Source organism: Balaenoptera acutorostrata, chromosome 20 (genome assembly GCF_949987535.1).
Source record: "Balaenoptera acutorostrata chromosome 20, mBalAcu1.1, whole genome shotgun sequence".
Classification (NCBI taxonomy): domain Eukaryota; kingdom Metazoa; phylum Chordata; class Mammalia; order Artiodactyla; family Balaenopteridae; genus Balaenoptera; species Balaenoptera acutorostrata.
In genome coordinates, this window is record NC_080083.1 from 42,254,513 (window position 1) to 42,267,648 (window position 13,136).

Sequence of the window (13,136 nt, forward strand, 5' to 3'; positions counted from 1 at the left end):
AAAATAAATCAAGCATTATCCCACAATCCAGACATCTATTGACAATCGTTTTGCTGTATTTTCTCTCAGCAATTTTTTTTTTAAAGATTGATTGATTGATTGATTGCTATGTTGGGTCTTCGTTTCTGTGCGAGGGCTTTCTCTAGTTGTGGCAAGCAGGGGCCACTCTTCATCGCGGTGCGCGGGCCTCTCACTATCGTGGCCTCTCTTGTTGCGGAGCACAGGCTCCGGACGCGCAGGCTCAGCAGTTGTGGCTCACGGGCCTAGTTGCTCCGCGGCATGTGGGATCTTCCCAGACCAGGGCTCGAACCCTTGTTCCCTGCATTAGGGGGCAGATTCTCAACCACTGCGCCACCAGGGAAGCCCATCTCTCAGCAATTTTTCTGTGCTCCATTTAACATTTTTTCATATTTAAATCAGGCTGAGGGGAGGGGTGAGTGTGGATATAAAAGGATGGCATGAAAGAGTCGTGGGATGTTGTCACAATGAAGTATCATGTTTATTGTGGTGGTTACATGAAAGTACACATGTGATAAAATTGCATAGGGCTGCACACACAAATGAACGAACTATATGTAACAGGTGAAGTCTGTTTATGCTCTGTGGATTGTGCCAATGTCAGTTTCCTAGTTTTGCTATTGTACTATAGCTATGCAAGATGTTAACATCGGGGGAGGCTGGGTGAAGGGTGTCAAAGACCTCCCTGTATATTTCATTGCACTTTCCTGTGAATCTATCATTTCAAACTAAAAAAAACAAAACAAAAATCAGTCTGTAGCTAGAGTTTTGTACCCTGCCCTTCCCTTTATATTTTCATTTTTAGTGAAAAAAGAGAATGTCCATGTTTCATATCCATGTCTTGATTACTTTTAAAAATGAACTGGGCTTCCCTGGTGGCGCAGTGGTTGAGAATCTGCCTGCTAATGCAGGAGACACGGGTTCGAGCCCTGGTCTGGGAGGATCCCACATGCCGCGGAGCGGCTGGGCCCGTGAGCCACGGCTGCTGAGCCTGCGCCCCGCGACGGGAGGGGCCGCGATAATGAAAGGCCCGCGCACCGCGATGAAGAGCGGTCCCCGCACCGCGATGAAGAGTGGCCCCCACTTGCCGCAACTGGAGAAAGCCCTCGCACGAACCAAAGACCCAGCACAGCCAAAAATAAAATAAATAAATAAATAAATAAATAAATAAAAATTAAAAAAAAAAAAAAAAAAAATGAACTGAAGAAACTGTCTTAATTATAGAGTTAACTGCTAAGGAAGGGGGTACATTTCAAAAACAACTTTATTTGTTGGAACTTAATTATTGCAAGAATGCCAAAGCATTTTATGGACTACATGGGGTTGTGTTTGAGAGTTTAGAAAAGGAAATTACATGACAAAAATATAATTATAACACTAACAAAATATTGTGAAATTATGCATCTGGTGGACTGCAGACAGAAAGGGGAATGTTGTGGTTGAGCTCCGGGGAGGAGGCCCGGCTGAGCTTGTCAGGAATGATTTGAGGGCTTTGGGGGAGGGAAGGAAGCAGGGCACGGCTGCTGAGCAGAACTGGTCTGGGGCAGCTCAGGGCAGGGCAGGCCATGGCTCCTCAGAAAAAAATGGTAAAGAGCAGGCCGTCAGCGTGCTGGCAACAGCATCTAGAATCCACCTTCAGAAAGGAGTGGCAGGGCATAGACAAGAGTTTTGATATCAGATTTGCCAAATATTGGTTGCAGAAAAAGGGAACAGGAGGCCAAAATGTTAGGCCTCGAATTAGGTCACAGGAGGGAATAGAAAGCAGGGGATGAGCAAGGCAATAGAAATAAAAGCAAAAATAAACAAATGGGACCTAATCAAACTTTGCACAGCAAAGGAAACCATAAACAAAACCAAAAGACAACCTACAGGACTGGGAGAAAATATTTGCAAATGATGTGACCGACAAGGGCTTAATTTCCAAAATATACAAACAGCTCATATAGCTCAATAACAAAAAAAACAAACAACCCAATCAAACAGTGGGCAGAAGACCTAAATAGACGTTTCTCCAAAGAAGACATCCAGATAGCCAATAGGCACGTGAAAAGATGCTCAACATCTCTAATTATTAGAGAAATGTAAATCAAAACTACAATGAAGTACCACCTCACACTGGTCAGAATGGCCATCATTAAAAAGTCTACAATGGGGCTTCCCTGGTGGCGCAGCGGTTAAGAATCCGCCTGCCAATGCAGGGGACATGGGTTTGAGCCCTGGTCCGGGAAGATCCCACATGCCGCGGAGCAGCGAAGCCAGTGTGCCACAACTACTGAGCCTCTGCTCTAGAGGCCTCGAGCCACAACTACTGAGCCTGCATGCCACAACTACTGAACCCTGCGTGCCTAGAGCCCGTGCTCCACAGCAAGAGAGGCCACCACAATGAGAAGCCCATGCACTGCAACAAGGAGTAGCCCCTGCTCGCCACAACTAGAGAAAGCCCACGTGCAGCAACTAAGACCCAATGCAGCCAAATAAATAAATAAATAAGTAAATAAACTTTAAAAAAAAAGTCTGCAAATAACAAATGCTGGGGAGGATGTGGAGAAAAACGAACCCTCCTACACTGTTGGTGGGAATGTAAATTGGTGCAGCCACTATGGAAAACAGTATGGAGGTTCCTTAAAAAACTAAAAATAGAGTTGCCATATGACCCAGCAATCCCACTCCTGGGCATATATCTGGGGAAAACTCTAATTCGAAAAAATACATGCACCCCAGTGTTCATAGCAGCACTATTTACAATAGCCAAGACATGGAAGCAACCTAACTGTCCATCGATAGATGAATGAATAAAGAAGATATGGTATATATAAACAATGGAATACTACTCAGCCATAAAAAAGAATGAAATAATGCAACTTGCAGCAACATGGATGGACCTAGAGATTATCATACTAAGTGAAGTAAGTCAGAAAAAGACAAATACCATATGATATCACTTATATGTGGAATCTAAAATATGACACAAATGAACTTATTTATGAAACAGAAACAGACTCACAGACATAGAAAACAAACTTATGGTTACCCAAGAGGACAGGGGGTGGGGGAGGAATAAATTAGGAGTTCAGTATTAGCAGATACAAACTACTATATATAAAATAGATAAACAACAAGGTCCTACTGTATAAGACAGGGAACTATATTCAATATCCTGTAATAAACCATAATGGAAGAGTAAAAAAAAAAGAAACAAAGAAAGCAGGAGGGGGCGTGGGGGTCATTTGGGAGGAAAAGTCCAGAAAGGGCAGGCTGGTGACTGGAGCTTCCCAGGTGGCCTTCAGGGGTTCCCCTTTGCTCCGAGAATAAAGTCCAAACTCTACATGGCATAAAAGGCCCTACATGACCTGTCTGGTCTTGGAATATGTCCCTGACCTGGTCTCCTGTTGCTCCCCCAAATGCACCTCTGAGCCTCTGCAGCTTCCAGAACCCTGTCCTGTTTTGGGGCCTCCCTCCTCTCTCAGGTGCTCTTCCCTGTGCCTACCATGCTCTTCCCTCTGGATGTCAGTGCGTTAACTGCTCCCCGGCATACAAGGCCCTGCTGGTTTCTCTCTGTGAAGCCTACTATCATACCTGGGTTGGGCCACAACCCCCTTTCTCTGCCTTTGGTCTCCCCTCAGCCCCTGGGGGCCTCATTTGCCTGGTGTGAGCTTCCCTTCGCAGCCACTGATGGGAAGGGAGTGGTTGAGCTTCAGAAGAGAGGTGAGCTGCAACTCGCACTCCCCTGCCCAGCCTGGGCCTTTGCACATGCCAGCCCTCCTACCCTCTTGTACATCTCCACTTGGAAAGCTTTCCCTCAGAATTCAAGACCCTGTCAAATGATTGTTCCTCTCTGTGACTCCCACACTGGCCTCTCACAGCCTTTCGTTCTTGCAAATATGCAACAAATTATATATATTTTTTTAGCTCCTTTTTTTAAAAAAAATTATTTATTTATTTATTTTTGGCTGCGTTGGGTCTTCATTGCTGCGCACGGGCTTTCTCTGGTTGCGGCGAGCGGGGGCTACTCTTCGTTGTGGTGTGTGGGCTTCTCATTGCAGTGGCTTCTCTTGTTGTGGAGCACGGGCTCTAGGCACATGGAGTTCAATAATTGCGGCACGCGGGCTTCAGTAGCTGTGGCTCGTGGGCTCTAGAGCACAGTCTCAGTAGTTGTGGCGCACGGGCTTAGTTGCTCCACGGCATGTGAGATCTTCCTGGACCAGGGCTTGAACCCGTGTCCCCTGCATTGGCAGGAGGATTCTTAACCACTGCGCCACCAGGGAAATCCTCAACAAATATTTATTGAGCACACACTGTTGTGATCCTGCTGATATTTGCTTACCACCTTGACTGTCACTTTCTGTGTAGATGTCTTGGGCTATGACTTTTTTGAGATTCAGCACCTTAGTTTATTCATTTAGGTATCCCCAATTCCCAGAAAAGTTCAGGCACGTGGTAAGCCCTTAACATATTTGTTTTGAAAATGAATAAGCTTTGCTATAAAAGAAAGTGGTTTTCAAGAAATTCCTAACAGTCCTTAAGGCTGGAAGGCACATTAAAGGTCACCTCATCTGGGAATTCCCTGGTGGTCCAGCGGTTAGGACTCTGCGCTTCCGCTGCAGGGAGCACGGGTTCGATCCCTGGTCGGGGAACAAAGATCCCGCATGCTGCGAAAAAAAAAAAGGTCACTTCATCCGTCTCCTGGGATCCGTCCATTCCAGGCAAGTCGTCATGCAGAGTCTGCTTGACCGAGTTCAGTGGAGGGGGACTCACGGTCCATGTGGCCACTCATTGCACCTGGTAGACAGTATTGATCATGGGGAAGTTCTTCCTGCTGCAGAGCTGGACCCTGCCCCCGCCCCCCCATAGTTCCCTCCACTGGTCCTCATCCTGCTCCCTGGAGTGTCACAGAATGAGTCCCCTCCCTCTTGCAGCTGACAGCCCATCATATATTTGGCAGTTACCACATCTCCTCCTAAGTCTTTTCTTTCCAGGTGGGGAAAGACTACTTACTAGCCGTGTGACCCTGAGCTTCACTTTCCTTGTTTGTAAAAACTGGGCTAAAACAGTACCTATCTATATGGTTGTTGTCAAAATTAAATGAGCTCATATATGTAAAGTGCTTAGAACAGTGCTTAGTGTATATGAAATGCTCAATAATGATTCCAAAATTATTTTGTGTTATATTTTACATATAGCACTTAAAATTGGACAACATAGTTTGAGACATTTAATTGAGAAAAACAATATATGATCACAGGCAAAAATATTATTAATATTTTATAAATACATAATATAAATTACATTATATGTTATATTACCCACTCCCAATAAAATTGGAAACCCCCTTAGGTAGGGTCCATTGTGAAGCTTAATGGGCAACTTGGTCTCTATTTTTAATAAATGCTTGCTTAATTAGTGAACAAATGAACTGATGTCTACTTGGCCTTAATTCAGCCCTGATCACTCACTTGTACTGCCTTGAGATTTTCCAATCATTCTCTATGGTGTTCTTTAATTTAGGGTGACCAACTGTCCTGGTTTTCCCAGGAATGAGGGAGTATGGGAATTTTAGTTTTAAAACCGAATCTGAGGGGGTTCTTGGGACTCAAGACATTCAGTACTAAAACCAGGATGAGTTGGTCACCCAGGTGATAATTCAGTACCACTGGATTTGAGGGTTGAGGGTTATCTAGAAGAACTGCCTACCTCTGGATTCCATGGCCAAGGTTACCACTATAGCAATGCCACAGATATGCAGATGGTGTTTCCAACTGGGTCTCATGGGGGTGTTAGACCCTGATTGATGGGGCCTGCAGCTTTGCAAGGAACTCCGTTTTACCAATTCACACTTAGTGATCAGGCCCTAGGGAATTTAATTTAAACTTATACATGATGGATTAGTAAATCAGAATGTCAAGTTAAATGTTCCTGTGACTTTTCTAGGGCAGCCCCTTACCTGCTTCAGATCCTCAAGTGGGACTGGAAAGGGAGCAAGTGGTAGAGGGGCGGGCATTGCTGGAGGGGGGACTGTATGCTGGATTTTAACATACAGTCTGGGCACTCTGACTGTCCACTGCAGAGTGCCCATTTCCAGGGATTTCTAGAATACTTGTGTCCGGTGGAGACCATGGATAAGGCTTGCTAGACGATTCACCAACTCGGTGCAGCGGCTGTGCTCACCCTGAGCCCCCTACCCTTGTGCTCATTACCTCTTGCCTTCATCTCCACACACTTTCCAAGATTACAATCCTGAAATTTCAGATTGGTTTATACCACTCTATTTTTAAAGTGCTTCCTGCTGCTAGATCTCTGTCTCATGCACGTTTGAGTGTCCCTGGGGTCACATCACACTGGAGTGTTCTAGGAACATTACCTTTAAATGGCTCATTTTCTCTGATTTGTTTAGTCAAGAGAGGTTCCTGTTCCGGGCTTGGGCATTCTGCTCTCTCCAGCTCTTGTGCAGCAGCCCTCGTCTCACTGTTACTTCTGTGGCTGGCAGGCTCTCAGACTGCAGGGGTTTTTCACCACCAGCACCACCTGCTGCCCTGATTCCCAGAGGCCTCCCTCCCTTTCCACCTGGCCTCCTCGCTGCCCTCTGGTTGACATACTTTGGGGTGTGCTGCTGGCCAAGAACAGGGAGGGGCTGCGCTGGTGTGGGGTGATGCGTGATCTGGAAATAGCCTTGGGGGAGGGGCCTGGCTCTGAAGCTGGCATTGAGGTGTTTGTCTGCGCTTAGACGCTCAGCGGTCCGAAAAAGGAGGCATCTTTGTTAAGTCCAGTTCTCCCTCCCAGGGATGGTATTCACCCCTCTGGGTTGGTGACTGTAGTAATATCCACACACAACTTTACTCCGGACTACCTAGGTGTTCCCTCCTGCTGGGCTCCACACTCTTTAACTAGGTCTTGCAAAGGAGGGCCCTGGGATGGCTTGTGGCCTGGAGGGGGACCAGCTGCTATTCACATATAGCAGCCTCACCCCATCTGCCAGCTCATGATCCCCTACTCAGCACCAGCCACTCGTACAGATGCCCCAAGTGATGAAAGGCTGGTCATCAGGGGCAGGAACAGGAGCCAGGCAAGGTACCCAGTGGTGCAGGGGTCACAGGTAGAGCTGAGAAGGGACACGGTGCCCATAGGTTTTCCCTGAAGTCCTCTTCCTCCCTACTGGATGAAGGGAGGAAGCTGGCTGACACCAACCAGTTTGGCTCTCTCGAGTCAGCCACCTACAGACCCTGGCAACCAAAAGTGACAGGCTCGTGCTTTGACGGTGGTGGTGACAGGCTTGTGGCCTCCCTGCCACCCCTGAGGCAGCCCAGGGCCTGGCTTGTGACTGTGCATTCTCTGCGCATCAGTCCTGTGTCCCCCTTTGTTCATGAAGGTCTGGCCTGTATGTTGCTCACTTTGTTCACATCCAGAGCTTTATAAAAGATAAATTGGTTCATGGAAGGAAAAGTGTGTCCCCAGGCTAACAGGGAGCAAGAAGGAAAAAAGTCTTAGTTCACCCAAAGCTCCTGTGTACTCTTCAGCCTCCATAGAGAGTTGCAGGAACTTTCTTGGGCTGGTGCTTCATCTGCTTGCTGAGCCCGGCCAGCCCCAATCCTTTGCCCTTTTGATCCTGAAGATTTAGGCCACTGTGTATTGACTACTTCCCTGCAATCTTGCACCACAAGTGGAAGGCTCTGGCCTTTGAAATAACTGGAGACCACCTGAGAACACAATTATGGTGCCCCAGATATGGGCCCATTTTGGCCCTGCTTACAGTCTAGGATTTGGATTTGGTCTCCTGATTTGATTGTCCTAGACTCCAGCTGCCTGACCAGGGCTCTCCCGGACTGGCTTTCTGTCACCGCTCTGCCTGCAGAAAGATTAAAGGCACTTGGGCTGACTCTATTGCTTGTCCAGGGCTTGGGGGTGAGGGTGGTGGCCACAGGCCTGCTGCTGTGATGACCAACAGAACACTCTGATGTGGGAATGTGAACCTGACGGAATGGTCACCATACAGGGAGGGGTGGGAGGGAACTGGGACGTGGAGTGTCAGACAGAGAGCAAGGCAGTATTTGTGGACCTTTTTGCCCTGGAAAGGAACGTCTCAGGTGGGTCAACCTCATCCATGTTCTCCAATACTGGGCGGGAGGAGGAAAAGCTAGGGGAGGCCGTTTGCTTAGAGTTGAAGGTGTAGGAAGTAGAGGAAGACCCTGTCAGAATGATGGAGAAAGAATAGGCATCCCCCTCCCCCAGTTCTCCAAGGCTTCAAAGAGACCAGTGACTTGATTTATAGCCAGTGCTTTATTAAACATAAATAGTCTCAAAAGAGAAGTACATGTGTCTCCTGGCCAACAGAGAGTAGACGTGTGTGCGTTTATAAGAAAGAGGTGCGAGGTCCCTGATCTGTGCTCTGAGGGGGTGGTCAGGCAGGTGGGGCCTGGGCCAACCAGTAAGGCAGATGAGGGTCCCCATCCTGAGGACTCACTGCTCCTGGGTGCCCCAGGAGATGTAGTCTGGCCGCGTGGCTGCATGATACTCATCGATGAGCTGCTGCACAATCTCCCTGGACGTGTCCAGCTCGTCAAAGTTCTCCTTGAAGATGTCCTCCTTGCGGAACTGCTCCAGGAAGGCCTCCCGCTTCCGCAGCTTGTCATACTGGCGACAGGTCCGCTCGAAGAGCTTGGGGTGTGCAGAAAGCAGAGGTCACAAAGAACTTCAAGGAACAACATGGCCCAGAGAGCCAGGGAACCAAGGCTGGGCTACCTCCACAGTAAAAAAGCCAGAAGCAGGGGCAGCAGGGGTGCAGAGAGATGAGGCACAACCAGGACAATAATTACGTGCCAACTGTGAGACTCACCGAGGAGATGCTGGTGTGGTTGGCCATCATGAGCCCGCTGACCCTGTGGGCAGAAGGCAGGTAGGGCGACTTCCTGGACAGGGCCACCTGGATGCTGGCTGGGCCCCAGGGGATGAAGTTGGCCAACTTCCGTTCCCGGATCCTCTGCAGGCTCTTATGGACCTGGGGTGGGCACAGGAGTGGTGGTGGTAGCCTCTCCTCTACCCCTGTGGGCTCTGGGGGTAGAACGAAGGGGCCTCACCTACCTGGGTGGGGTCCACCTCCCCCTGGATGATGTTGAGGATGGCGATGTAGCAGTGGTTGGTCTGGCGATCCCGGCCCGTGGACACCATCACGTTCTTGGGCTGCAGCAGCCTCCTCATGACGTCCAGGACCGTGGTCTTCCTCACGCTGGCCACCTGAGGGGAGAGTGGCCACAGGGCAGGCCAGCACTCAGGGCACAGTCGAGACACGCACGGACAGAGAGCAGTAGGCAACACACGTCCCCATCAGACTCGGGGTAGTTTGGCCTCTCTGGGGAGTGTCCTTAGATTCAGGTCCACCCTGAGCCTCTGCTGTGGGACCGGGGATCTCAGCCCTCCCGAGCTCAGCAAGCTCACGCCCTTGTGCAGGAGCATCAGCAGACCCCGTACAGCCCGGGCCCTGCAGGGAGCCACAGGCAGAGGGAAGAGGAGAGCAAGTCAGCCAGGAAGTCGCCCAGCCTGTGCCAGTCCCTGAGCGCAGGGCCTCTGGGGGCTGCACGGGGCAGCTCCGGGTGCAGCAGGGAAAAGAGAAAGGCTAGGCAGGGCCTGCTGGGCCTGAGGGCTGCTCTTACCGACTGGTCCGTGGTGAGGGGTGTGTAGCCAGTCATGAGGAAGTGGAGCCGTGGTGTGGGAATGAGCGAGGCGATGAGGCCGATGAGGTCGTTGTTCATGTAGCCGGGGTAGCGCAGGGTGGTGGTGCTGGCCGACATGATGGTGGACACCTGGGGACAGGGGTGCTGTGTCAAGGGCCTTGTCCTGGGAGGCCTCCCTTCCCCAGATGGCACTCCGGCAAGGCGGGGTTCCAGTCCAAAGGAGTCTAGGAGTGAGGGCTCACCAGCTGGTTGATCTGAGAGAAGGATGGGTTCTGGATGTGCAGGCGGTCTGTGGCGATCCGGTTCAGGGCTGTGTTGTCCAGCACCACCTGGGGGGACAGAAGAGGGTGACCGATTTATGGGGACAGAAAGGACAGGAGCTCTGCCTGATTCTGGGCTCTGAAGCTTAATTTCCTTGGGGTCAGAAAGACCCATCCAAAAGGGACTTGAACAGGACTGGGGCACAGGAAGGTTCCAAATGGATTTTTAAAAACGCATGAAAATGATAAAATAGGAAGGTTGGGAGTGGAGAAGGGAGAATCCAGGCCTCACCACACAGTCTGCGTTCTGGGTCAGCCTCTTGAGCGTGAGCAGTGAGTTGTAGGGCTGGACCACCACATCGCTCATCTCGTCCTGGTTGGGAAACACCGAGTATGTCTGCACCAACTTTTTGGGGTACCTAGCGGCGTTTGAGAGAGGATGGTCAAGGGCAACAGACGGGAGGCTTGGTAAACCTGGGGCTTCCAATGACTGTCAGGGTGGGGAAATTGGGGTGGGGTCACAGGACAGCAGAGAAGGGAGACTTGACTTTTGGAAGTCTGTAACCCAAAAGTGGGGAAGGGTAGAGAGACATCTTAGGACCTAGGATTCTAACTCCAAATCGGCCATACTGCTTGAATTTTAATCTAAGGCTGAGATGCTAGACTCCACTTCCAACCACTGGGAGTGTGATTGGGTTCTTGGTCATTGTACCTTGTCTTTCCTCAATACAGGAGAGAATAGAAGGGCCCTTTCCTGCTCCAGCAAATAGGAAGGTTTATCTGGAGGGCCTCCCAGTCACCTGGGAAACCAAATCCTCCCAGCCCCTCAAAACACAGACTTACCTGTCGTTGAGCCGTTCTAACAGGTAGGAGCCCAGGCCAGAGCCTGTTCCCCCAGCGATGGAGTGACATAGCACGAAGCCCTGCATGGGGAAGGGGCCGACAGTGTCTACGTATCTAGTGGCAAGATTTCAAACTGGACCCATCTCATTTCTTGGACTCCTATCTTCCCAGGCCCTCTCCTCCACTTCCCTCCCCCCGACACATATGCAGCTTAGGAGATTCTGCCTTGTTTCCAGCAAGGCCCTGTGGCTTCTGACCAATGCAAAGGGTACATGGGAGGGTCTCGTACCTAACAGGTGGCTTCTAAAGGGTGTTGCTGAGCCTTCCCCATGTTGGCTCCCACCAGCATTCCTGAGACACTCACCTCTAGACTGTCACTGCCATCTGCCTCCCGGTCTATGATGTCAAAAATGTCCTCGTGGATCTTCTCTCCCTGTACAGACATGGGGGGTGTCAGAGTGGGACAGGACTAAGGGACAAGGACTCTGACCTCAGAATAGCCACCCTCGATTCTCCTTATAGCACCTAAGAGTCCTTTTTTGGAGCACAGTGGTCCTGCTTTTTATTTGCACTGAGAGGTAGTACAGCCTAGTGGTTACGAGCAGGCCCTTTACATCCAGACTGCCTGGGTTCCTATATTAGCTCTAGTTCTAGTTGGCTGGGTGACTCTGGGCAGGTTACTTCATCTCTCTATACCTCAGTCTACTCATCTGTATAATGAAGGTACTAATACAGGTCCACAGTTCCTTATCTAAAATTCTTGGGGCCAGTTATGTTTTGGAATTCAAGTATTTCAGATCTAGGAAGGCAATATAGAATGTACAATACATGCCAAGTAAAATGCCAGTGGGGGTCTGAGGGGTGCTAATCAAATACATTAATATTTCTGCAATGAAAGTTATGAGTAGTGACAATAAGTTGCAAAGAAACTATAAAATAACTTGTCTCCATTGAGATTTGGTTTTGCTGCTAAATGAGTAGTTATAAATCGTCTTTTGGTTTCAGAGTTTTTTTTTAAATTCTGGAAACCCACAGAGCCTGTGGACCTGTAGTACCTACCTATAGGGTTGTTGGGAGGTTTAAATAAGTTAATATATGTAAAGCACTTAGTATGGCCTGACACACAGCACTAGCTAGTACAGTCTCTTAACAATATTACATAGTTGGCTTAGAACTCCCCTCAGTCATGTCTCTCTCTCTCTACAGTCACACATCCTCCATCTGGTTCATCTCTCTCTAGGAAGTCATAGGGCCTGTCCCCACACGGGAATGGAGTTGTTCTGCCCGGGAACAGCAAATGACCTGGGAGAATCCGCTGGCCCAGTTGTTGCCAGCTCCTCCTCCATGCTCTGACAGGTAGATGTTCTCTGGGTTGTAGAGCTTGGCGTAGGGGGAATTGAGGATGGAATGGATCACCCGCGGCTCCAGGTCCAGCAGCACCGCCCTGGGGATGTAGTGCTCATCGTCTGCCTGTCAAGGGAAGTCCAGGATCGGGCCCAATAAGCTCGGGCCCACCCAGTCCTCCAGTCCTCGCAACTCTGGCTCCTGCCTGCCCTCCCTCTTCAAGCCAGCCGCCCTGGCTCCTCTGCCCAGCGGGTTCCCAGTACCAAGCCACTGCCCTGCCCTTCAGGCCCCCTGGGCCACTACTGGCCCTGGCCATGTCGCTGGGGGCACCTGGTAGAAAAAGACGTCCTTGCGGTCAGTGCCTTCGGTGGCGAACTCCTCCACGATGCCCTCGGGGCTGATACCATGCTCGGCGCACAGCTGTTTCCAGAACTCGAACCCAACTGAGGGGAGGGACGGGAGGGAGAGAAAGAGGATATCTAGGTCTGGGCAGGTTCCAGCTAGGAGCGGGGACTGAGCGCCTGGGTCCAGGGATAGGAAGTCAAGCTTCGGGAGTCTCCCGTGTCAGAGGAAAGGGCTGTATGTCAGCGACTGGGCAGGGGACGGCCCCTCGGGGTTGGGCAACTGGACACTGGGTCAGGCATGTCCTGCCTTTCGGAGAACTACGATTCTGGGAAGGGCCGATGGAGTCCAGGATCCCACAGCGAGATCCCATAGAACCTAAGAAACCTGGCTAGTGGAGGGGCCGGAGGTTCGCTCACTCTGATTGCCGCACTGGCCCAATTGTAGGGTGATGATCTCCCTCGGCATCGCTCCTCAGGAACCTGCGTTGCAGCCGCTCCCGCCAGCCAAGCCGCGGCTCGCTAGCCCGCTAGCCGGACGACGCAGGCGCCAAACAACTCGCTCCGCCCACGAACATTCTTCGCTCCAATGAGAACTGAGTTCTGCCGACGGCACTTCCTTAATCACTTGGTTTCAGTCTTGCAGACTGCGCGTGCGCGGCTCTTGA

General features: G+C 50.3%; 1 protein-coding gene across 1 annotated transcript; it reads right to left on the bottom strand.

Annotated features, from left to right (window-relative positions):
• Nucleotides 1-8,270: 8,270 nt before the first annotated feature.
• LOC103019937 (tubulin gamma-1 chain) lies at nucleotides 8,271-13,046 on the bottom strand. Its single transcript, XM_007177699.2, has 11 exons — nucleotides 12,889-13,046; nucleotides 12,458-12,570; nucleotides 12,086-12,253; nucleotides 11,148-11,216; nucleotides 10,784-10,863; nucleotides 10,233-10,359; nucleotides 9,923-10,009; nucleotides 9,660-9,809; nucleotides 9,091-9,243; nucleotides 8,846-9,007; nucleotides 8,271-8,667 (listed from the first exon to the last, which is right to left on the bottom strand). The coding sequence occupies exons 1-11, from the start codon at nucleotides 12,935-12,937 to the stop codon at nucleotides 8,470-8,472; spliced, it is 1,356 nt and encodes a 451-aa protein (XP_007177761.1). The 5' UTR covers nucleotides 12,938-13,046; the 3' UTR covers nucleotides 8,271-8,469.
• Between the last annotated feature and the right edge of the window lie 90 nt (nucleotides 13,047-13,136).

Bases quoted from the DNA above. Each gene is read 5' to 3' on its own strand.
- LOC103019937 (XM_007177699.2), bottom strand. From the start codon at position 12,937: ATGCCGAGGGAGATCATCACCCTACAATTGGGCCAGTGCGGCAATCAG. The intron at 10,864-11,147 runs GTGAGTGTCTCA...TTCCCCATGCAG, and splicing joins ATGGCAGTGACAGTCTAGAG to GGCTTCGTGCTATGTCACTC. The intron at 9,244-9,659 runs GTAAGAGCAGCC...CTCTCCCCTCAG, and splicing joins CCCTCACCACGGACCAGTCG to GTGGCCAGCGTGAGGAAGAC.